This window comes from Vombatus ursinus, unplaced genomic scaffold (genome assembly GCF_900497805.2).
Source record: "Vombatus ursinus unplaced genomic scaffold, bare-nosed wombat genome assembly UNPS02014810.1, whole genome shotgun sequence".
Classification (NCBI taxonomy): Eukaryota; Metazoa; Chordata; class Mammalia; order Diprotodontia; family Vombatidae; genus Vombatus; species Vombatus ursinus.
In genome coordinates this window covers 49,780,080-49,806,012 of record NW_020954588.1, presented here as the reverse complement: position 1 = coordinate 49,806,012, position 25,933 = coordinate 49,780,080, and the positions used below count along the sequence as shown (strand labels likewise).

The 25,933-nt window shown below is 43.0% G+C and overlaps 1 protein-coding gene across 7 annotated transcripts in view; it reads right to left on the bottom strand.

The window, feature by feature from the left end:
• FARP2 (FERM, ARH/RhoGEF and pleckstrin domain protein 2) overlaps positions 1-25,933 on the bottom strand; it is a 110,877-nt gene that overhangs the window by 43,602 nt on the left and 41,342 nt on the right. For all 7 annotated transcript variants that reach the window (XM_027875767.1, XM_027875766.1, XM_027875769.1 and 4 more), the window contains exons 5-13: positions 17,331-17,409; positions 13,232-13,329; positions 11,669-11,783; positions 8,608-8,755; positions 5,813-5,908; positions 4,478-4,641; positions 4,112-4,180; positions 2,579-2,636; positions 1,461-1,716 (exon numbers count right to left, since the gene is read on the bottom strand). In XM_027875767.1, the coding sequence (XP_027731568.1) occupies positions 1,461-1,716; positions 2,579-2,636; positions 4,112-4,180; positions 4,478-4,641; positions 5,813-5,908; positions 8,608-8,755; positions 11,669-11,783; positions 13,232-13,329; positions 17,331-17,409 (1,083 nt within the window). The remainder of the gene's footprint in view (positions 1-1,460; positions 1,717-2,578; positions 2,637-4,111; positions 4,181-4,477; positions 4,642-5,812; positions 5,909-8,607; positions 8,756-11,668; positions 11,784-13,231; positions 13,330-17,330; positions 17,410-25,933) is intronic.

The following is a 25,933-nucleotide window of genomic DNA, read 5'->3' as shown; positions in this document are numbered from 1 at the left end:
GAAAAGGCTCCACAGCTGTTTGTGGCACTGACCATGTCAGGAGGTCATCGGGAGGTGGCGGTACCCAGGGCTAAGGCCAGTTGCAGCTTTTTATTCCCACCAAGTGAAATAGAGAAAAAGTAAAACTAGACTAGGCTGGAATGCATTGGACTTCACAGGAACTAACAGAGGGAACTTCTCTTCTCAGAGACTGTCTAAATGTAGTGTTCTCCACACCCTACTAGTACCTACGTGGATAGTTAGTGCATAGTTTTCAATGGGATTTAATATGGAAGTTCTAAACCTTCAATATTTCCCCCAATAAGATAAGATAAAGATAATATGCCAGGAAGCTGGCAAGAAAGGATGAACTAACTGGCCAGCCACCAACAAAATGATTTCCTACATCCAAATCATCATGTTTGTGAGCCCCTTGAATGTGTCCTAATGAACTATGAAGAGCCATTGTGAACACCAGGGTCATTTTCAAAGGGCCTATCAATGGTCAATGTGCATCTTTTCTGTCAGCTCTTCCTGGGTCAGATTCTTTAAATTATTCTGGAAATCAAAAGCAAGCCTCTCACTCTGTGTCTGTGCAAAGGGGTTGCTGAAGAAGAGACTGACGTCTAAGGGGGCTTCAGTGTCGGAATCCCAGGAGTCTGTCTCACTGGTGCTGGAGTCCTCGGTCGTGGTGGGAGGGCAGCTCAGCTGCTCTAACTGGTCAATAATATCAGAGAACTGAAAGGCTGAGCTGCCCTCTGAGCGGACTGAGCAGGCTGGGAAGTTGACCATGGAACTGGCTTCCGACTGATTGGCCGAGCCAGGGGTGAGCAAGGAGACCCCGTTCAGCGGCATGTTGAGAGAGCTGCTCTCAGACTGGTGGTTTATCAGGGAACTCGTTTCCGAGGGACTCAAAAGGCTTTGCATTCTGCTGGCTCGGGCTTTTACCTCAAATAACTCCGAGGTATCTGATGGGCGCTCGTTGCCATTGAAATCACTCCCTTCCTCAAATTCAAAATCCTCCTCCAAATTCATATCTACTGCTTCTGTGGAATACCTGTCTGGGCTGGCCTGGGCTGAGCCCAGGTGTTGAGAGAGACCCGAGCTAGGGGAAGATGGGGAGTGGGGGCGCTGCCTAGGTGAAAGGCCTTCCTGCAAAGCTAAACAACCATAGGCATAGGAAAATGCCTCAGATCCTCCAGCAAAAAAGGAGATATCGGCTGGGTCATCATCAATAAATTCTTCTGAAACCTGCAATTGGGAGTTTGTCAATGTGAAAACAGGGGCAGCCCTGCTGCCATGCTTGTTACACTGATACTCAATGCTGGACATGAAGACACCTGTGGTCAAGTCATCCTCACCATTGTCATTTGGATAAGGCATCCCCCTTCCCCTGTCTCGAGCTAGCCGCAAGTCCTCCCTAGCCTGGGCACCCAGACAAGTGGAGCCGTAATTTCTCGCAACATTACAAGACCCAACACCTTGAAATGACTGGAGTATTGGAGAGCCATGCGGTTGGACCGTGTTCTTGTCAGCTTCTTCAGCTGATGTGGCGCTGCTCCTTTCTGCTAGGGGGCTCTTCACAGAGGGTGCTGCGGAGGCCAGGAAGGAACTGTTGCTGTCCATGCAGACGGGCAGGTCAGCAGGGGTCACCGGAGAGGTAGGGACTGAATAAAAGGAGGCATTTGTAGAACTTGGTGAACCAGGAAGTCTCAAGCCCTCGGTAAATGAGATGCTCTGGGAATCAAAATTGTAGAAAGCAACAAGTAAAATTACCAGAAAACGAAATATTTGTCGAATATATCAAAGGCAGCACTTTCACTGATGTAACAATCACACTGAAAAAGGCAACTTTTTTTCTTCTTACAACTTTGTTCCTGTTAGAAACACTAACTAGCAAGAGATACTGACCTCATCCATGTTTATAGGCAGGTTTTGGTCACATTCTTCCATTTTATCTGACAAATTAGGCTAATGAAAGGAAAAATCCACCTGCAAGAAAAACTTGCAGTGACCTGATCCCAGGAAATGGAGGCTATTAAATCTGGGAGGCAAATGCCTAGATCTGGGGGTTGTTTCTGCTGGGAACAAAAACATCCTGCGTTTTAGCTGAAACGAGCTCCTGGCTAACAGGCAGAAGGCGACGGGTGCTTTCTGCTAAGTGACCAAGACCTGCTTGCCAAGATTTCAGAAGACCAGCCATCCCACAGGCAATGTCAAGCAAAACTGGATGGTAATTATTTAGAGGGAAAACTTCTGGTCTCAAGTGCACTTTAGTTTGCTGCTTTCCACTAGTTTACAACCAATGGGGCCTAAATCACAAGCATCCACAGCATGTTTAAAGTCTCTTTCGACAAAACTAACGTCAAAAGCAATTACTTAAAATGAAGTAATGCCATGTAAAACTGCCACGTTACACGTCAACACATGAATGGAGACGACAAGAAAACTGACGGGCAAACCAAGAATAAAGATAGAAACACTCCGTGAAAAGGGGAAAATTCTACTCCAGCAACACAACTCACTTAGAATTGATGCATGCTGACAACAAGCTATGCCTGGACCGACCCGGCCATGTACAAAGCACGGCCAGACTCACCTGTTTTGGCAAATCTTTATTCCAAGTTCGAGCAGTGGTTCGCACCTTGCTGTGTCTTCTGAGGAACAAAGAAGACGTTATTAGAAGAAGGAACCCTCTTCCTCTTGCTAACCACTTTCACCCAAGGAAGCACACAGACATTATCCACTAAGAAAAAACTCCCGACAAAATCCAAATGATACCACACTACCTACTGCTCTCAAACAACAACCACAAAAGGCCTATAGAAGTCAACGTAGAAAATGAAAAACTAAAATTTGGATGGTTAATATATACACAAGAAAATAAAACTAACAATGCTAGAGGGAATTAAAATAAAAAAAAAGCAAAACTGGTGTAGGCAATGGTGACTACAGACTGGCATGTGCTCCATGGTCTTTGAGAGGTGCCTGGAGCACCGACAAGTCAAGTCCCGTGCCCAGGGTCACACCAGGTCAATCTGTCAGAGACAAGGTTTGAGCTCAGGTCTTCCTGCTTCTAAGGCCAGATCTCCAGCCACCGTACCAAAGGGAAAAAACACTATTAGAAAACAAAGCAATCAGTGATTATGACTATCGAAAATGATTCTTAAAAAAAAAAAAAAAGGATTGACCAAATAAAGAAAAAACAAGAGACAAGAGATATAACAGGAGGCTCAGTAGAGAGTGCTGGGTCTGGAGTTATGAAGACACGATTTCAAATCAGACCTCAGATGCTCACTAGCTGTGTGGCCCTGGGCAAGTCATTTTACCCTGTTTGCCTCTGTTTTCACATCTGTAAAGTAAGCCTGAGAAGGAATCAGCAAACCACTCCAGTATCTTTGCCAAGAAAACCCCAAATGGGGTCATGAAGAGTGGACTGCAACTGAACAACAAAATACTCCCAGCCAGCTGGAAGGCACAATGGATGGGGTGCTAGCCAAGTCAGGAAGATCTGAATTCAAATCCTGTCTCAAACACTTACTTGCTAATTAAATGTGACCCTGTGTGCCCCTGGGCAAGTTTTTCAGTCATGTCCAACTCTTCGTGACCCAATTTGGGGTTTTCTTGGCAAAGATACCAGACACCTCTCCAAGACCGTGAGGCACATGCCAGTTGCCCCCAAGCTGAGCCTTCAACATTACTGTTCTCACAGACAAAGGAGAAGGCGAGGACAGCAAAGATTTAGAGACATAAGAGGAAAGGCCAAGACGAGTCATAGCGAGTCTATCCAGCCTGGGGAGCCCCACAGTGGAGGCCTACAAGTACCTAGTGGAGGGGACCTTTTCAGGAAGACAGTGACATGACCCAGTCAGAGCTGTGCCTTAGGGAGATCATAATGTCAGTGTTGACACCAAACCCAGAAAATCAGCTCTGCCATCTGAAAAGAAATACCCCAGTCTTTTGTGTCCTGACTTCAGTGTCCTCAAGCCCTCTAAGATGCATTTTATGAAACACTTCCTGGGGCATTCCATTACACAAGGAGTTGCTTTTGTACAAAACTCAGAAGGAATTTAAGTTTCAGCTTTTAGAAATGGGGCCAATGCATTTCAGTCACCTAGCAACCAGGGCTTACCTTTCATAGGGCATTTTCTTGATCCCACTGTCTTTAACATAGTCCACCAGTTGTTTTTGGGTTCTCCCACTGTGGACAAGGTTCAGATGTTGAACATGAGTTATTCCAAGTACTTTACAGTAACCAATGTTTCTAATTCAAGGCTCTCCCAGCACCTTCCAGCTCCCCTCACAAGAAACAAGTTTGATCCTCTCTGTCAACTTGGTGAAAGCATTTTTTTAAATCTTAGCTCAAGTGTGCAGTGACTAACCATGTATTATTTTACATGGCCACATGTCTCACATACACGTGGAGGCTAACTTGCAATACTGTTTTCTCTCAGTAAACATCTCCTTAGTATCTTACCGCAATTTAGAGATACACTACCTGTATCTGAATGAAGACCCTCGGCTGAAGAAGACAGCTTTAGCTTTTGGCTTGGGCTGATCAAAAAGTCTGAAAAAGGTGTGATATTCTACACAAATCTTCCAGAAGTTCTTACACTCATCTCGACTGCCCAAGAGAAATTCCAACGTATCCTGATATGAGCCCTGGAAACAAAACACAAGGATCCAAGTCATTCGTTAAGGAACAAAGGGTTAAACATACAGGAAAATAATTTTAAGAAACAAACCACAACAAAAGAGATGGTGAGAAATAATCAAATGCCTCCTTTGAAAATCTCCATACTGATACTAGAGTTAGCTTTGCTAAATGCAAATATAAATATGGCCCTGAAACACAATGCAGTTTTTTTTTTATAAATTAATCTACAATTCCTCCTCATTCTCTCTCTACTGTGGCAATAACCCTAAGAAAAACAGCGTCCTCATTTTGTTTTTTACTTAGTGCGAAAAAGGACATTTGTTGTTTTGCTGTAACCCTCATGCTCTTTTGGGTCTCCTATCACAGGGACTGAATGAGTGAGGGTGGCTTTGATGTCCACTCCTATCAAAAGCAAAATACATGTGAAGATAAACCTTGCCTTAGACTTTTACTGATCTCCTATCTCCCTGAGCTTTGGATGAAGTGCTCTGTCCTAAAGGTCAGTCCTCAGGGCTGCTCCTGTCCCAGAGCTGAGAGCAACACAAACCCCTTCCCGACATTATCTACAGACCATCGGCCCAACTAGCGGGCCAGCTGGCTCTCTATTGGCCGACTGTTCAACAACGGATCTGGAGCACTCCCACATTCACCATACTTCTGGGGAGCCTTTTCCGGTGTGTGACTTTCCTCTAAACAGCAGGACTGGCAGTCGAATGCCCTTTGAAAGGTGAAGCTTAACTCTTGTTAAGGCTTCTGAAAATGCTGGCTTTCCCATCAAGTCTCCCCCAATCTACAATAAAGATCAATTTCTCTGTCACAGATGCACAGACAAAGAGCCCACTCGGATTCTACCTTTAAGAAGGCCTTCCGGACCGTTCTGGACCAAAGCCTCAATGCTGGGTGTGATCTAGGTCAGTTCTCTGAACCTCCATGTCTCAATTTCCTCCTCTACAGAAAGAGGGATTAGGCTAGAGAGTGTGGACGGTCCCTTCACTTCTAAGTCTCTAAGGGATTCTGAAGATCTGTCTTGTCCTGAAGGGTACATCACGCATCAGGCAAGTAGACTGTTATACGACACTCTTTTTTTTTTTGAAAAAGAGATTCCAACAAAATAAAATGTTTCTGGATTGTAAAGAAAAAGGTGAGGCGAAGAAGTTATACAGTGGTAACACTTACGTGAACTTCTGGGTGAAGTTTAATAAGAAACCTTTTCCTCTTAAAACTCAGTTTACGGACTTTGGACCAATTGAAGGTGTTAATTTTGGTGTTCCCCTATATTTTAAAAAACAAAATATTTAACAGCACATGTGCTATTATAGAAGCACTCTCCCTAACACACACACACACACACACACACACAGAGTCTCTCTCTCTCTCTCTCTCTCTCTCTGTCCCACACCTGAGATAATTTTACAAATCAGACAGATTATAAATACAAAATGCACCAAATCACAGATTTTTTAAAAATCTTCAACTGCCTAATTCTGTGTACAAGAGATTTCCCCTTGTAACTCAAATCCTTTGACAAGGCTCTGTATACATATAGAATATTTATAATACATAAATACAAAGAGATGAAAAGCAGATGGAGGCAGTAGCTTAAGACCAGGCTGACCTGCTAAGAAGCTGAGGAAGATGAGGATAACTGTAAGGCAAATGTAACAACACATGTATGAAAAGTGAACTCTTTGAGTAGAGGGTGACAGAGAGGGAGTGACTAGGTACTAAAATAAAGGAGGGGGGCTTTATGGGTGAAAGAGAATTGGGAAGGGGTAATATTCAGGTTTAAGTAACCATGTTTTAACCAATCAACATTGTATGTAGTTTTTAGAGTCATGGAAAAGCACTGACTTTCCAACAAAGTAGCTTATGATTGATGACTACTACTATGTTGCATCTGGGCAGAATTCAATATTTAGCACATGCTTGCCGATGTTAGAATTTTACATCCAATCATAAAACATGCTGATGATGTTTACCTTGCCTTTCGGGGACCTAGGAAATAAAGCCTAGTTCCCCTGGGGGCTCATCCTATTTTAAGGAAAATGCCCTCTGCAAGTTTGACATGCCAGGAGACTGAGCCCTGAGAGCCACTGAGAGGCAGGGACAGCAGCCCGTGTGGGAAAGGCAGTTTTCAAGGGGTCTCTGGAGTCTAAGACACTCCCTGGCCCTTTAACTAATGCACTTTACAGTCATCGTTACTAGGGATTCTCTGTCATAATGACAGGGAGGGGAAATAGCAGCTCAAGTTGTGTGTTTCCTGTGCACGTACACAGAAAAAGAGAGAGGGAGACTGAAAGCCTAGCATGACTTCTAGAAGCCTTTGGTCACTGAAGAAAGTGAGATGAGAAGCTCCAAGAGCCTCCCAGCTGGTCACCTGCTGCTTGACCACTAAGCCACAAAATGCTTCCTGGCTGAAGGCATGTGGCCCCCGAGGGTTTGAAAGGACTGTGCTTTTAAAACCTGTATTCTGGGAGCTCCAGGCCCCGAGGCTGGGAAGGTCCTTGAGCAGGATGCTCGAGGGTTGGCAGAGAGTAGAAGCCAGGAGGTTGAGCTCCTCAAGTGAGCTGCCAAAACAGTCAAGCAACCCCATGGAAATAACTACCAGCTGCTGGCTTTGCTTCCATTTTTCTCCTTTTAAAAATAGAAAATTACTAGCTCAAGGTCTAAACTCCCACCCTAAATCAAAAAGGGGGAACTGGTAGAAATTTCATGGTTTTGAAGAGAGAATGACTAAAATAAACATTTGCGGTCCCTGAGCTATGGTTCAGACTCTCTGATTGGGAGCAAAGTGTCAAAGCTTTTACAATCCAGATTCATTCACTACCATACCTTTTGGTCCCAACTTTCCAAGGTTGTCTTTTTCAAATTACTTTTCTTGATCTTTTTGAGAAGATGATTAAATCACTTCTGGTCACAAGTCAATTTGTGTTTCTACTTTTAACTGTTAAGGATATATCTATTGTAAACCAATCCTATGCTGTTAAGGGGGAAATGAACATGGCAAACAATGTACACGGTCAAGTGCAGCTCAGCAACTTCACCTTCAGGAAGAAAGGACAACAGCCTTGTATACTTCAGAATATGATAAAATCAACACGTGAAGTTCAGCCTACAAACTGATTTTGACAGGTTGAACCTAGGCCCAAATCTACAAAATGAAATTTCATCAGGATAACAATAAAGTCCCAAATATAAACTCAAACAATCAATTACACAGGTACGGGGCAGCAATTCATAGGAAAAAGACCAGGGATTTGAGGTGACCACAATAAAATGACGGTAAAATGCTGGCACAATCTTATGCTTCACTGACAGAAGCACAAGGTCCAGATCCCAAAGAGTTACAGTCTTACATAATGTGAAAAGATCACCTTGAAATGGGTGCGACATTTTACAGGGGATACTGACAAATGAAGAACGGAGTGATGATGAAGATGAAAAGCCAGGAATGATGTCACCCGGAAATGGCTGAAGAGGCTGGGCCCACTGAGCTGGGAGCAATTCTGATGGTCTCCAACAGCAGCTGAAGAGCCATCACATACAAGACGGTAGACACAGCTTCTCCTGCTCCCCCGAATCAGAACTGAGGCCTACCATGTGTGAACACTTACTAAGTACTTGCTAACATTTATTACCAGGACCTGACTTGAGCTGGGGGAACTTAGGGGGAGGCAGATTTTTATTCAAATATAAACTATGCATTTGCAAACACATTTAGGGCTGCTTGTGTCCAGAAGTGTTCGAGTAGAGGTTACCGGTCAGAAACACTCAAAAAAAAATCTCTGCACTGGTAAGCAGCTGCCCTAGTTGACCTCTGACCTTGATTTCAACTTTTAAATTATATGAATTTCAACCAAATTTTTACAAACTTAAAATATGCTAACTATGAGACACAGAAAGAAATCAGACTTGAAGATGACAAGTTTTTTTTTTTAAACCATTAAACACCCTCTCCCTATGAAACCTACCTGGAATACAAGTACGCCCATGTGAGAAACAGCAAGGTGAATTTTGGTCCCCTCTCGATCAGAGGCCAGGTGAAACTTGATTCCGTACATCTCTAACTTCCTAGCAATTTCAAGTACCTGGAAATCTGATTCAGCAGGTGTTTGGCCCCTTTAATGGAAAATCACATGAGTGCAATTTTTAGTACAACATTAGACACAACCTATTTCTAAGAGAGTCAAAGAGCCTTCCATAATTTTTCAGGAAATACCATGGTTTTCTATTTAAGCAACTAGCTACAGATGGATTAGATTTACTTGAACCCTAGTGGATTACAATGATCTAAATTACCTTCCACTCTATAGCAAATTTCTTGCTTGGTAAATGTCATCTATGGAGTTACTAAATGTTAAAAACTTACACAGAAAGCGAGGAAATTTTCTGACAGTCAGGAGGCATTATTACCCTGTTTCAAAAGCTCACTAAGAATGGATTAACTACCTAGTAATCTTTCTAGAAGTCATGTTACATAACTGACAAACACTGCCTTCTAAAAATAAGCGATTAAGAGGTCCCCTCCTAGGGAAAAGTATTTCTCCCATCAATACTACGGCACACTGTTTATATGGCCCTTGGGGAGCATGCACTACACCAAAGTAAAAAGGTCAAACCTAACAACTACTAGTGATGAACAAAACTAAACATCATGAAGTATCTGGGCAGGCTGCTCCCCTGCTCTACACTCCAGGATCCGACACAAAATCCTCTGCCTGGCATCCAGAGCTCTCCCCACCTGACCCCCCTCCTACTTTTCCAGTCTCCTCACACCCCCCTCCCTTCCTCCCATGTACTCAGCAACACAGGACACTGGCCTCCATCTCCAGACTCGGGATGTATTCAGTGGCTATTCGCCATGCAGAGGACGCTTCTCCCTCCTCCCCTCCTCCTCCTGGCTTCCCTCCAAGCCTCCTTCCTTCCCAGCTAAAATACTATCTTCTGCGAAGGCTTTCCCGATTCTCCTTAATGCTACTGCCTGCCCTCTACTGAATATCTCCAATCATTCCTCAGTCAATAAATGTTCATTAAGTGCCTACTATGCGCCAGGTACTGGGCTAAGTGCTGGGGATACAAAAAAACAAAACAAAACAAAGACCCAGTCTAACGGAAGAGACAACCTGCAAACAACTGGGCACAAATGAGATATAAACAGCACCTATTTCCCCCCATTTCATTCTCTATTATTAACCGTCTTCACCCACTTGTGGGCAGCCAAAAGCTGGAGAAATGTTGTCATATTAAATGGCCTGCTGGAAAGTTATTTCTATAACCTTGAGGATCCCGCTGCGCCTGGTGCCGCCAAAGAAAATGCCCTTCTCCATCAAGGCCTGGCTACAGGCTGTCTTGACTGAAAAAGGAGAAAGTGTTGGCATGACCAAGTGGAAAACTTCAAGAAATATCAGAAATGAGACTCCACAAAATGAAGGGGGGAATGTCTTTCTTGTAAAAGAGGAACCATAAATACCAAGGAGGAGCTAAAAATATAAACTATACACCCGGATTTGCGTGGGTCTTTCTAAGACAATAATGGGGTGCTGCCCGGATGGCAAAGTTAAGATCTTAGAAGAGGGGTTACAAACAAGAGAAGCCTGAGAAGTGGCAGGCACAGAGTCTGGGCACAAAGGGTGATGCTCCAACGTGGATACATTTTAAAGCATTCACAGCCTCAAATTCCAACAGCATTGAAAGCTATTAAAATGAATCTGGTCTTAACCAAAATTTCTTCTTGAAAAACAGTCACCGCTCCCCTCCTTTCCTCTTGTCCCAAATAAGGACAAATCTCCTATTTCTGGGAACTTGAGGAGAATTCCCAGTCCTACCAAAGAAATGGATGCTGGCAATCTTCAGATTTCCTTTTTCTTTAGACTCCCTTTGAGGCAAGGATGGTGTCCCTTCTGCTCTCCCACTGAGGGCCAGTCCCTCCAAAGGCCAGCTTGCCTACCACTGGTCACCACTCCCCCCTCCCCCAAAGGGTCCCTGCCTCCTCCAGGTGGCTGCGCCCAGTGCTAACCCTATTTCTGGCTCCTCCCTCTAGTCTCTATGACACACTTCTCCTGCCGGACGAACCCTCTACAGCTGAGCTAAGACTACTGCCACTAGAGTAGTCCCCAAGGTGGGGAGGGGAAAGAGCGAGAGACATTGCTGAGATGTGCAGAGAGCTAGGGAGGAGAACGCCCAGGTCTTATTGCCAAGGATCGCCCCAACCCTCCCAGGCACCCAGGCAAAGTCATGTGGCCTCCAGATGGACCCCAAAGAGCCCTGCCTAGCCATGCACCTGAGGACTTTGGGGTCTGTCAGCCCACAGCTGAACTGATCGTTGTCCCTTCCAATTAGAGCAGGATCTTTTTGAGAGCAGAGACTGGTTGGCCCAGAATAAGTGCTTAAGAAATGCTTTTTTTAATTTTTTCATTTATTTTCTACTACACAGTGATACTCAATTGAAGAGAGCGCAACATTACATGAAAATGCTTAAACATTTCCATTTAGCAAACCACAAAAATAAGGCTCAATTCATGGACACATCAGGAGTGGCTACAAACTTCCACTGAGCACAGGTGATTTTTATTAAAGCAGTGCAGCCAAAGGGTTAGAGCTCCTGGAGCTGGGTGCCCCACTCTGCAAGCCGCAGCTTCCTCCCAGTCCGGTGTGGATGTTCACCCTTGCAGTCCCTAAGATGATCTGTGCAAGGAGAGCCTCCAGGCCATTCTCCTCATTTCCTGGACTTCTTCATCTCCAGAACCTCAACGTTCTGCAAGATGATGAAACCAACCTGAAACTCTTACCTCCTCACATCACTTGTGGGCGGGGACTGCACTGTCTTATGCCTTTCTTCATATCCCCAGGGCCTGGCACATAGTAGGAGCTTAATAAATGCTTACTGACTGATTCTTTATATCATTCACTTCCTGCTCCACCCCCCAGATTATGACCATGTAAACAACCTCCCACCCCACCAGTCCCCTTCTCCTGTGCTCACTTAATAAATGTAACAGTAATGTGAAAAACTCAAGAACTGCTTTTGCTTACATGTGTTTTCGATGGTATTCTATTATCTTCTCTTGAATATGTTCCTGATTTGGCACATATTTACTTATTTTAAGATGTTCTCGGTCTGCAGTTTCTTCATAGTCCCCTATCTCAGCTGAGGTAAAACCAACAAAACAACTTGTTGAAGTTTTTAAAAAACAGTAAACTGTGAAGTCAGAAAAAGAACCAACAGGGGACAAAATGTATGCCCAATAAAGGGCTAGAAGGCTTCAATGAATCACATGGACATTTCCAAAACAACACAACCCTCTGCCCCATCCCAAAAGCCCAGTTCATCAAAATAACCTTTAGAGAGTTAGAATTTCTCATTCCACTTTGTCAAAGCCTGGAGGAAAGGTGAAGCTAACCCAAAACCTGTCTTGGCAATGACCTTGAAGCCCCTGACACTTCTGCCCACAGAAGCTTTCTTCACTTCCCCAGTGGTGGGCACTCTCCCCACCCTCCTCTCGAAGTTATTTTGCATTGACTTCGTTTTCCTATTTCTCTGTATATCTTTTATCCTCCCAGTAGAATGCAAGGTATGTAAAGGCAGGGATTACATAATTTTTATCTTTGTAATCCCAAGGTTTTGCACATAGTAGGTTCTTAATCAATGTTTAATTAAATGAATCCAATTAGAGAACAGATCCCGCGACTGTCTTTAAAATTGGGCTGTCCCTAGCACAGATTTCTTCTGCTTGTTTTTGGTCAGCTTCAGCTGTCCTTCCCAACTCAAAATGATGGCAAGCCCCTGCCAGCTCCTCACTAAAGCACAGAGGCCCACAAGACAGGAATGGGGATGTCAACAGTATCAGAGAATCTCTGCCATACATGGTGGTGGGCCACAAGGGAAGACAACTGAAGAGTTTTCCTATCCTTTCTCCCAAACGTCTCTCTCTTTGCTTCCAACCTACAGAAATCAGTTTTGTTTTACTCTGATTTAGAACCTCAGATTTACATCTCTATCATTCTTTTAAAACTGAATTATTCTAACAGGTATTTTTCAATTGTTTCTCTACTTTTCAGTTTTTTTCCCTCCCTTATATTTTACAACCAAATTTGATTTTGAAATACCTGTTATTTCTGATGAAGTTCCTGCTTTCTACTTGTATCAAGATTTGAAGAAACACTGACTTTCCCTCTCCCCCTGGGTTTATTACGCTTTGCTTCACTAAAGTCATTCGAGGTGACCGTAACTCCAGAATTTGGGGCCATCTCTTTTAAAATGTGTTACCTCTTTGGATCACAACCTGATTTTTATAAGGTTGAACGTATAGCCTAGTAAAGTGTTATACTTCTAAAATATAGTTTTAAAAGAAAGTAAAACCTAGAGAGCTGAGTGCATCAGAGAGTTTCAGTCCCCAGTTCCTACACAAAAACTCTTGCCCCAGGCAGTTCCATTGTACTAATGGGTTCCTCAGAGAATCTGCAAGCTCTACACCAACCAGCAGCATTCCATCATTACCCACATATTGTACCCCTTCTGCTTTCCAGGTACAGACATGCCTAGGAGACACTTCACATGAGCTTCCACATGGGCTTGGTGAGGAGAGAGATACTAACACTGCAAGAGATGAGCAGTGAGGAGAGCAGCTGTGTTGTCACTGCAGGGCAGTCGGTCCTCCACCAAGTCTCTCTTGATTTGCAAGGCAAACAAATATCTAAAAAAAGAGGATGTTCAGAGTTATTTCTAGATACAAACTTGGAATCCCATCTGAAGGCAAGGCACCCATTGCTCCTGGGGGAGTGACCGTAAGGAAGGGCCCTCAGCAATGGATGCGGCAGCTGACCTGGAGCCAAATGAGCTGGAACTGAGTGCCCGAGAGAGCGAACACCACAAACAAGCACCTACCAATCAGAGAAAAACTGGAAATAAACTGGGCCAGGCTGAGTCCCGTCAGCCAGACAATCGGCCTTGCTGGCATCTGTGCACACTCAGACGTGGCATCGTCTTTGAGAGGGCAGGTTTAGAAACTAGTGTGGACTTCCATTACATATAGAAAACTGCAGTCACACTGGCAGCAATACCAAGCAAAGGTGCCCAATCCCTAGTCTGTAACTGGATGGTAGCGTTAACTTCGACAGTGTAGCCATCACCTTCTGAACTAGATTCTCTATATGCAGTGTGGCTGATAGCTGCCCCTTCCCCTGGAGAGCCCTACTGGGCCCAGAGAGGAGGGTCTGGCTCCCAGCATCATCTGCTGCCCCTTCCACCAAATCCACAGCTATACATTCTTCTCTGCAATAAATTCAGGGTCACAATTTTCACTGTATTCAAACATACACTTTGCACTGGGTCCCGAGAACAAGGTTTAGCTCCAAATGTTACACATTTCAATCACCTTAAAAGAAATTGTTGCCTTTATTCGCATTAACCTTTTTTATCTTAATTCCTCATAGCTTTTAAAAGATAAAATATGAATTATTAATTGTGAGGGACTGTCTGATGTTGGCAACTACCAGGTGGGCGTTGTGGCGGGATTGGGGTAGAATCTGGGTATTTGGAAGTCGAGGCAGGGGCTGTGGTGGGCGGAGTGGTGGTGAACTGGGATGGGCTGGGTACGGAGAGGCCCTGAGGCAGTGGGCAGTGCTATGTGAGATGGGCTGGGTGCAAGGAAGTGGCCAGAGCTTGTGCTCCTCAGGCAAGGGGCGGTGCCACGTGGGAGTGGGACGGCAGAGGACAGGTTCCCTTTGCTTAGTCCCCTCCCTATATGCAACGTCAACCCCAGACGCCTCCTTCCTGTGTCCTTCCTGACTTCCTGGGTCCCTTTGTGTAGCACTGACCCCAGACGCCTCCTTCCTGTGTCCTTCCTGACTTCCTAGGTCACGGACTCTGTCTATGCACTAATCCCAGGTGCCTCCTTCCTGTATCCGGTCCTAGCCTCCTACGTCACTCCCTCCCCCTTGGTGTGCTAAACTCAGACAGCCCCTTCCGGTATCTGACCCTACAAGCATTGGCTAGTAAGTGGGCTGGGGAGGAGGGGCTAAGTAGGTACTTAAGGAACGTGGTCAGATCACGCGCTCTCTCTGCTCCTGCTCTGTTGCTTGGCCTTCCTGCTTAGCCTTGCTGTGATGGCTTGCTGTGATTGCCTCTGAATAAAGCTCTGGTGTTGGCAGCCTCCCGATGGCTCGTCTCTGTGTGTTTAGCCGGTTGAGGACCGAAGATTGATGAGTGAGTATGACTCTGGCAGCCTGCTCCTTATAGGAGGAGTGTTTGGCGCGGCCGGCACAAGGTTGGCGCGGCCGGTACAAGTGGCGCCCAACGTGGGGCGGAGGAAATAGGCCAGAGGCCCCATGGATCAGCTGGTCTGGTCGCGGGAAGAGAGACAAGACCCGTAGCCGATAGAGTGAAGGAAGAAAGATGGGACAGTTGTTTGTTAAGGTCCCGGATTGGGAGGTGCAAGGGAAAGAAGTATATAAAAGAGTGAAAGAAGCGGAAATCAGTAGTGAGGAAGAATCAAGGAGTGAGACAGACTCAGGGAGTGAGACAGAGGACACTGGAAATAGGGAATGGGAGAATAAGCAAGAGAAAAGAAAGCAAGGTCAAGCAGGAAGGCCAGAGCAACAGAGCAGGAGCAGAGAGAGTACGTGATCTGACCACCTCATTCCTTAAGTACCTACTTAGCCCCTCCTCCCCAGCCCACTTACTAGCCAATGCTTGTCGGGTCAGATACGGAAGGGGCTGTCTGAGTTTAGCACACCAAGGGAGAGGGAGTGACGTAGGAGGCTAGGACCGGATACAGGAAGGAGGCACCTGGGATTAGTGCATAGACAGAGTCCGTGACCTAGGAAGTCAGGAAGGACACAAGAAGGAGGCGTCTGGGGTCAGTGCTACACAAAGGGACCCAGGAAGTCAGGAAGGTCACAGGAAGGAGGCGTCTGGGGTTGACGTTGCATATAGGGAGGGGACTAAGCAAAGGGAACTTGTCCTCTGCCGTCCCACTCCCACGTGGCACCGCCCCTTGCCTGAGGAGCACAAGCTCTGGCCACTTCCTTGCACCCAGCCCATCTCACATAGCACTGCCCACTGCCTCAGGGCCTCTCCGTACCCAGCCCATCCCAGTTCACCACCACTCCGCCAACCACAGCCCCTGCCTCGATTTCCAAATACCCAGATTCTACCCCAATCCCGCCACAACGCCCACCTGGTAGTTGCCAACATCAGACAGTCCCTCACAATTAATCCCTCAAAGAAAACAACACATGGACTAGACCATAGCTGTTCTTTTCACTAACACCACATTACTAACAACACAATCATTCTGAAAAGGAGAAACAAGTGTAAACTTTTTCTAACTTGAAGCTACAGGGAAATTTCAGCCTCCAGGAACACAACTGGACAACTTAAAGAATCTAGAAGAGACATGAAAGTTAATTACATTTCCTAGGAGAATTTGATGGCATTTTTCATCAGTATTAAATGGCAAAGATCACCCAAAATAAACAGGGCCTAGCTTAGTCAGTCAACTAATATTTATTAAGCAAGTGCCAGGTGCTGGGCTTAGCACTAGGGACACAAAGTATGGCAAGAGACAGTCCCTGCCCTCAATAAGGTCTCACTTTAATGAGGGTTAGTATCTTCAGATAGCAAGTAGCTTCTTACAGCCCTTTGATTTTTTCAACATTATGCAGACCAATTCTAAACCTCTCCTTATTTTAGGATGGCAAAGTTTGGGTAAATAGGCTTGGTCTGGAAGGGGAGTTACTACTTTCCCCACTGTACCATACAGAGTCTTTCATTCTACCGTCCTAAGGGGTGTTCTGGGTCACAGAAAACACTCAAAATAACAATGACCACATGGGAGAAAGGCAGTCCAAACTCTGATGTTATAGGCCAGTTCTGATAGTTTAAAAAACATTAACATCACCTGATCGGAATTCTTATTAATATTTATTTTTCAAGACAATTTAATACCAATTCTATGAATATCTAATCCTGTATTTTTAAATATAATTTTTCTAATGAGAAATATCCTGCAGTCATCTTGTTAATCAATGAACCAATGAAAGCAGGGTTACAGGGTTGCACTGCCAAAACCAGACTTCTCAGGCTCTTTAGTTAGGCCTTTGCATAACTGTAAATCACATCATCTGATATAAGAGAAGCTACACAAAGGCACCACAGAAGACTTCGGTTGGGTCTTTTCAAACAGCCTCTACAGTGTGATAAAGGGCCTAGATAGACTTTTTTTTTTAGTTCAATACTTTTGTTTAGTTAGGTTAGGTAGAAAACTGAGACACAGAAAGACGTGACCCCTAAGGACTCCAGCAAGAATATAAGGCAGGAACAGGCCAAAAACTCAGAGAGTCCAATTCTCAGGCCAAGGTTCTTCTTTCCTTTTAAATTTTAAGAGCATCATGCTGTAAAAATAAGACATATCCATCAGGCATACTGACCTCTCTGTGCACAGACGTACTAAGTCTTTCCAATTACAAACATCCTCTAAAACGATCTTAATTTATTAGCAAAGGCATTTGAAAAGAAAATTTTAACCCAGCCGTAACATCTCATCGTCTAACAACTTCACTTTATTTTAATAGACATATGCATCATAAATCCTTGGCTCAAAGTCTTATATAATTGGCTTTCTAATGAGTCCCAATTACTCATTCTGCAATACTTCTTTTTGTTTTCCAATGTGTTAAGTTATAGTTTCTTTACCTTGTGTACTCTTCTTGCAACTGTCCAGGGTCAGGTGGGAAAAATTTGACAGCTAGCCGAAGCATCGTGTTCTTTGGTCCTGTGACAAAAATATTTTAAAACCCTACAAAGTTACTTTCTAGAGACACACAAATAACAAGTTTAACTTGGTATTTTTGAAACAATGTAAAAATATTTCATTTTAAATCCAATAATGTTAACTATTCTCCTTGCACAGCATTATGTGTGGCCTAATGCTTTTGGTAGGATTTTTTTTGGTGGGGGGGACACCTGTGATTTCATCAGTGTGGGGAAATTCTTTTTTTTTTTTGGTTTGTTTGTTTGTTTTGGCTAGGCAATGGGATTAAGTGACTTGCCCAAGGTCACACGGCTAGTAAGTGTTTTATGTCTGAGGCCGCATTTGAACTCAAGTCCTCCTGAATATGGGGCCGGTGCTCTATCCACTGTATCACCTAGCTGTCCCAGTGTGGAGAAATTCTAATGCAGCCAGGTGGCAGAGTGGATAGTTATTCCTGAGATCAAATCCAGCCTCAGACACTTCCTTGCTCCGTGATGCTGCGCAAGTCACTTAACCCTGTCAAGCCTCAGTTTCCTCATCTGTAAAATGAGCCGGAGAAGGAAATGGCAAACCACTCCAGTATCTTTGCCAAGAAAACTCCAAACAAGGTCACAAAGAGTGGGGCACGACTGAACAAAACTATCACAAACGTTGTCCGCTGGTACAGACGTGTGATCCCCAGCTCATTGGTCAGTGACAAACAACCTGGGAGCATGTTCCTGGGTCTCCAGGAGGGGACTTTCTTGCCCTAAGTAGCTGACGCAGGGCTTGAGGGTCAGTCTTCTGTGATGGCTCATGCTTCTCTAGCCTGGCCTCCAATGAGGTTTGTGAGTATACTAGCATCCTCAGAATTTGAGAACAGCTCAAGTGTCCAAGCCAGGCTTCAAGGTAAAGTTTTTTGGTACACAAACTCCGACTACAGACACCATGTGAGGCTGCCTGGAAGAGTTAGATCCCAGCTAGAAACACCCCACCCCTTAATTTTCATTAAGCAGATTCATTAATCATTAAAAAAAAAAAAAAAACCTAAAGTACCCAATTTTATTTTTTAAAATAACACATTTTTCAACGGGTCCAAGCTCATGATAAATGTGGTGAGAGACAAGGATTTGTTTTTTGTTTTTTTTTTTTTTTTTAAGAAAGTCAGCTTCTACTTATTCATTTATTTATTTGGCTAGGCAATGGGGATTAAGTGACTTGCCCAGAGTCACACAGCTAGTAAGTGTTATGTGTCTGAGGCCGGATTTGAACTCAGGTACTCCTGAATCCAGGGCCGGTGCTCTATCCAGAGATAAGCATTTGTAACACAGAAAGCTAACTCTTCAAAGTCATCATGCACTCAAAAGTCAGTCAGAATGGGGTCCTGAGCACCGTCCAATGAGCATTAGTGTAAGTAAAAGCCCATCTAGCAAACCAGGGTCCCAGGAATGGTAAAGGTGTACAATAACATGCTTCCAGAAATAACCAGGGTAGAGAAGCTGTAAAAGTTACAAGGAAATTATTCTAATGAAGTAACTTAGATGGCATTAATTTATCATCCCACAATAAAAACTCTTCATCTGTCCCTCCTCCCTGCAAAGCCACAGTGTCACAGCATGAATAACTGGGGCTCCATGATATGCAGCTCTCACTGGCGAAATAACATAATTAAAATATATTACTGCATCTTTCATAGAGTAACCGAAAAATATCTCATTAAACATATAATTCCATTTAGCAATATTAATTTATTAGCAAATTATTCAAAGAAAGAATTTTAGCTTCTTATCTTCCACAACCCAGAGAGATACCAGTTTCACCTTTATTTTCTCAAAGAGGCCAAAATGAACTTTCTGCTCAAAAGTCCTGTTCTGGAACCTCCAAGACTAATCCATGCAACAACCCCCAGTACACACTTCCTGGTGTGAGCCTGCAAGACCACTAACTCCTGGGTACAGGGTGCTTTCTAGGGTACCACATGGTCAATGACTTAGCAGTTTGGACACCTAGGCAGTCCAAGCAGAAGCCAATGATGAGAAAGTAAAATTGGGTTCTGGAATAGACTAGGGGGACCGTCACCTGCTAGTAACTGGAAACTGGAAGGCGTCGGTTATTTTAGAGCCAAGCTATTAAAACATGGTCAGCAACACTCAAGTGCAGCCCAAACCAGATTAAAATGTAACTGGGAAATATTTAACAAAATTAACAAAAAGGACATAAAAAATGTTAATGTGTGGCCTTCTAGGTCAATATGCAGCCTGTAGGGATCCTTACGTAAGGTTGGGTAGCTCCAGGTTTATATGAATTTTGACACCTCTGCTTTAGAGAAACAAAATAATTACTGTCATCAATATGAATGAAGAGCGGAATGTTATTATGAGGCACAAAAGTGGCCTCACACACTACACTTATCACAGTTTATTCCTATACTGAATCATTTATACCTTTTAATCACATTCAATAGCACCAGAAAAAAACTCAAACATATTTTCCAAACGGTCAGGTTACTCATGTCTGCAGTTATATTACAAGCAACATAACTGCGGTTCACATGTAGACTCATACTTTTCATTTCATTGGCTAAAATCTTTCCATTATCAATTACTTTAAAGGGACTTTCTACTTCTTCCAGTGATCTTGTAGCCACTCAACTACTGAACCGTTGGATCCTCTAAGAGAATGGAAGCTCTGTGGGGCAGACTTCTCCCTTTCTCCAGATTTACTATTTTACTTTGCTTTATGCACTCTGCATATTAATCAATTAATTAACAATATCTATTAAGCACCCATCACGAATGCCATGTGTGAGGAACAGCAGGAAGAAAGGCACTAAGGGGAGTAAAGTATAATGAGACTGGAAAGGGGTTCAAACCAATGAGATTGATTGAGCAATGTAATGGTGCATATGGAATGGATTAGAGAGAAGAGCCTGGAAAAAGGAAGGATTTATTAATCAATTCCTAAGTGCTAGGCACTGTGTTAAGCACTTTACAATTAACTAATTTGATCCTGACAACAATCCTGAGAGGTAGGTGCCATTATTACCTCCATTTTATGGATGAGAAAATCGAGGCAAACACAGGTGAAGTGACTTGCCCAGGGTCACACAGTTGTTAAGTATCTGAGGCAGGACCTGAATTCAGGTCTTCCTGACTTCCCTCTATCCACTCACTGTGCCACCCTAATGCCCTCTGCTAAGTGCCTGAACTAGGATGTTGTGATCTGAGTGGAAAGAAAGGACATATGTGAGAGCCATTGTGGAGGTAGAAAGGACAAGCTTTGGCAACTGACGGATCCGCAGGCTGAGGGACAGTGAGAAGTAAGGGATGGCTCCATGGTTACAAACCAAAGAGAGCCTAAGAATGGTTGTGACCATGTTGGAACTCGAGAAATCAGAAGAGAAGCAAACTGGGGGAAAAGATTCTAAGTTTGGTTTTAGTGATGCGTGAGACTTGCTCAATGTCACATAGTTAGTAAGAGACAGAGCTGGGAAGAGGACCCAAATCACGTAACTTCAAAAACACCAAGTCTAACTCAAGTTTCAGACTGGCAAGTAAGAAAAGGGCCTCTAGAAAAATCCATCAGGAGAATTCTGGGAAGGTGGTACAGAAATGGAAAGCGGCCAAAGGGCAGCCCTCCTCCCCCACTGGGTCTGTGGTCTCATCAATCAAAAACAATGCTTCAATGTTGCAGTTCTCAGGCCATCCCTGCACACTCTTTGTAGGTGACTCGTCCATGGCCTTCCAGAAGCGACTACCCAATGGGCCACAGGTCTTCGTTCTCCTCGCTTTCTTCTGACATAGCAATCTGCCTTTCGCCTGTGATCACTCACGTTCACCACAGAAACTGGACTATCATCTCATCTGGTGTTTAAGTTTAGAATTTTTAATTTAAATACAATTTCAAAAATCTCCTAAGGAAGGTGAAGATAACACAAGCTTCCTGAAATAACAAGAGCAAATTCCAAGAAACTCCAGAACAGTTCAAAGAAACAATCAACAAATGAAGTGAAACTATAAACAAAATAAAAACAGAAATTAGCACCTGGAGGAAAAAATCAGTAAGTCTAACCCAACACTTGAGAAATCAGTAGTGCAAGAGACAATTACATACCAAAAACTGCAGAATGGGAACAAAAAAATGCCACTACAAAAAGGAAATAACAAAATAAAACACACAGAAGATGCAAAACAAGAATATCCAGTTGGTCAAACTTGCATTGTGTGTCAGGCACTGTGCTAAACCCTAGGGACACAAAAAGAGGCAAAAGACAGTTGTTGCCCTCAAGGAGCTCACAATCTAAAGAGAGAGACAACAAGCAAATAAATACATACTAACAAGCTCTGTACAGAATAAATAGGACTTAACAGAGGGAAGGCACTAGAATTAAGAGGCGTTAGGAGAGGCTTCCTGTAGAAGGTAGAATTTTAGTTGCTTCTTAAACAAAGCCAGGGAAGTCGATGGGCAACTGGGTAGCACGATGGATAGACTGCCAGGCCTGGGGTCAGCCTCAGACACTTAACTATATAACTCCAGGCAAGCGGGCAGAGCGCTGGACTTAGAATCATTAAGAGCCATCTTCATGAGGTCAAATCTAGTCTCAGACACTTCCTAGCTACGTGACTATGGGCAAGTCACTTAACCCTGTTCGCCTCAGTTTCCTCATCTATAAAATGAGCTGGAGAAGGAAATGGCAAACCCCTCCGTATCTCTGCTAAGAAAACCCCAAATGGGGTCCTGAAGAATTCAGTTGGACACGACTGAAACGAGTGAATGACAACAAGAGCTGAAGAGGGAAACTGTGCTAGGTATGAGGGGCCGCCGGACAGAATGTCACATGGAGGGTCTTATTCGTGGAACAGCCAGGAAGCCAGTGTCACTGAACTAAACAGCACATATTGGGGAGTAAGGTGTAAGAAGACTGGAAAGGAAGGAGGGGGCAGGTCATGGAGGGCTTTGAATGTCAAACAGAGCATTTTCTATTTGATGCTGGAATTGGGTGGGACGGGGGATGTGACATGGTTGGACTAGTGCCTTAGGAAAACTGAAATATGAGAAAATGAAGATAAAATCTTCTATTTGGCTTTTAAAGCCCTTCATACCCTAGCCCCCTCCTCTCTTTTTCAGTCTTCTTACACTTACTCTTCTCCACACATGCTATGATCTAACTATACTGGCCTTCTTACCAGAGAACTACTCCACATCCCAAATCCATGTCTTTTCACTGGTTGTCTGTCCCTCACACTTAGAATACTCTCCCTCTTCACTTCCACCTTTTACGTCTCCCGCAAGTTTCAAGTTCAGTTCAAATCCTACCTTCTGCAAGTGACCTTTCCCAGGCCCCCCAATACTATTGCTTTTCCTTAAATGATTGGCAATTTACTTTGTATATGTCTCATATCACATAATTTTCTGTAGATTTTCTCCCCTATTAGAATGTGAACTCCTTGAGGGCTGGAATTGTGGATTTTTTTTTTTTTTTTTGCCTTTCCTTGTATCCCCAGTGCTTAGCATAGTACCTGCCATATAGTAAGGGGCTTGATAAATGCTTGTTGACTCCATCCCCCCACTGGAACCTGGGTTTTCTGGCTCTGAGAGGTGAGATTTGACTGTACCTTAACAGGGCCCAAGCCTCTGTGCCACTTTCCTGATATCTCCTTAGCAGACTCCCTCAAACCTCCCTTTCCCCCTTCCCCAATTTCCAGCACCTCTGTATGTGTTGTTTCCCTCCTTAGAATGCAAGCTCCTTGAGGACAGGATTTGTCTTGCTGACTTGTGTTTGTAACAGTGCTGGACACATGGTAAGCATTTAATAAATATTTTACATAAACATCAGCAAAGAAGAAACAAAAAAAAATGAATCCTATTTGTAGAAGACATAATAGTGTACTTAGAAAATCCCAATGAATCTTAACTAGGAAACTGAGATGACTAACAGCTACAACAAGGTAGCGGAACAAAAATGAAATACACAAAAATCATCCTCATTCCTAAACAATCCTCAGAAAAACCATGAAGAAATTGTAAGAGAATTTCTCAAAATAATTACAAAATGAATAAAATATTTCAGAATGAATCTACCAAAACACAATTAAGACAAAGATACAACTACAAAACACACTTTACAAAAGTAAAAGGAATCTAAATAAATGGAGGAATCTTTAGTGCTCATAGTTTTTGGGCCTTGTCAACATAATAAATATGATAATATAAGCTATTTAGAGCTGTATCAATCAAATTACTGAGACACTTTCTAGAGGAAGACAAAATATTAGCGAACTTCACTTAGAAGAACAAAAGATCCAAAATCTCAAGGAAAATAATAAGGAAAACTAGATATCAAGGGACCATCTCAAACCAGATCTCAAATGATAATCATCATTACCAGATCTCAAAATATATTAATAAAGCAACAGTTACCAAAACTATTTGCATTAGTTAAAAACCAGAAAAGTTATTGCAGTAGATTAGCTAAGAAAGAAACAATTGAACCTAGTATCTGATAAACTCAAGAACATAAATTACCAGGGAAAAGACTCCCCTTTTTAACAAGAAAATGGGAAAGCTACCTGGCAGAAATTAGCTTTAGACCAGGGGTTCTGGAGGCTACGAAGCCATTTTGTAATATTTTTTTGTTCGTTTTTTTGGTGAGGTAATTGGGGTTAAGTGACTTGCCCAGAGTCACACAGCTAGTGAGCGTTATGTGTCTGAGGCCAGATTTGAACCCAGGTCCTCCTGACTCCAGGGTCAGTGCTCTATCCACTAAACCACCTACCTGCCCCTATAATGTTTTGATAGCTGTATTTAAACATAAATAGTTTCCTTTGCAATCTTTCGTGTTTGATTTTAATTCATCTAAAAACATTATTCTGAGGAGTCAAAGATGCAAAAAAGTTTAAGAAACTCTGGTTTAGAACAATATCTTCCACTATACTACAATAAGCTCAAATTGTTTACAAACTTAAATATAAAAGGTCACACTATGAAAACATTAGAAAAAGATCAGGTACTTTCACAATTATGACTTCGGGAGAGGTCTTAAGCAAAGCATAAAGAAAATCAGAAAAGACAAAACAGTTTTGACTATGTAAAATTTGTGGTTTAAAAAAAAAATCAATGACACAGAAATAGAAAAAAAACCGTAGAGAAAAATGTCTGCATCAACTATCACCGACAGGGTCTATTATTCAAAATATACAGGAAACAGAAACACTTACAACACCAAGAACCATTTTCCTATTACTTACTGATCACCACTACCACTACTGTTCTGTTCCAAGGAGCTCACAGTCTAAGGGAGCTAAATCATTGATAAGAATGAATGTATATTGGGGCAGCTAGGTGGCACAGTGGATAGAGCACTGGCCTTGGAGTCAGGAGGATCTGAGTTCAAATCCGGCCTCAGACACATAACACTTACTAGCTGTGTAACTCTGGGCAAGTCACTTAACCCCAATTGCCTCGACAAAAAAAAAAAAAAAATGAATGTATATTAAAACAACTCTGATATTTCACTTTACGTCATGTAAAGTATTAAAAGTTAAAAGGTGGAAAAAGTCAATGTTGGAGGGGCCATGAGAAGAAACGCATTGATGCACAATGTGTTGGGGGATCTGGGCTATAGCCTAAATATTCTACTCTGTATTTCAATTTGGAATTAAACAAACAAGTGGCTAAGTGTGAATACCCTTTGATCGAGCTACAAGGGTCACATGTTCTAAGAAAAGTCAAAGACAGAAACAAAGGTCCAGGATCTACAAAAACATTCATATAGCAGCACTCTTTGTGGCAGCAAAGACCGAGGAACAAAATGGGTACCCATCAATGAGGGAACGGCTGATGAAACTACAGTAAAATGAGGGCAGTGGAATGTTTTTATGCAGTAAAACAACAAATATGAGGAGTTCAGGGAAACATGGGAAGATTTGTATGAACTAACGAGCAAAATAAAAAATAGGATATCCAGTCACTGTCGAATAATGGAAAAACCTATGAAGGTGCCAAAGAAGGAGTTTCCTAGCTTATGGCACGGAAGGGATAGAATATGCTAGAGCAGAATATACACATTGTTATAAACAGTCTCTATATTTTTGTTTACTTGGTGGTTTGTTTTTTTTTTATGTAACAAGGAAGAGTTTAACCAGAAGAAGAATGACTGGCATTAAAGACAAAAGGTATCAAATGTATCAATAAAAGTATCCCTTTTTTCCCCCCCCAAAGAAAATGCCTCTGGCCCATTTATTCCTACACATCAAGGAAGTTTAGATTGAAATGGGTTCCTCTATTCTCATCCAGCTTTCCAAAACCAAGTAACCTAACATATTGTTCAGTGAGTGATTTTACATTTGGGATAATCCTATGATTCGCTGATAGGATTCTACCACTATATTTGATCTAACAGACATTATGCTGAATTCCCTACTACAATTGTAATAAGCAGAATTTCAACTGAAAAAGGAAAAGTGTCCTAATTTTTAGATTCTACAGACAACAAGAAACATCCTCTCACAAACCAAACAATTGTTACAAATTTTAAAATTGTATAAGTGTATGCTGTTGTTATTAC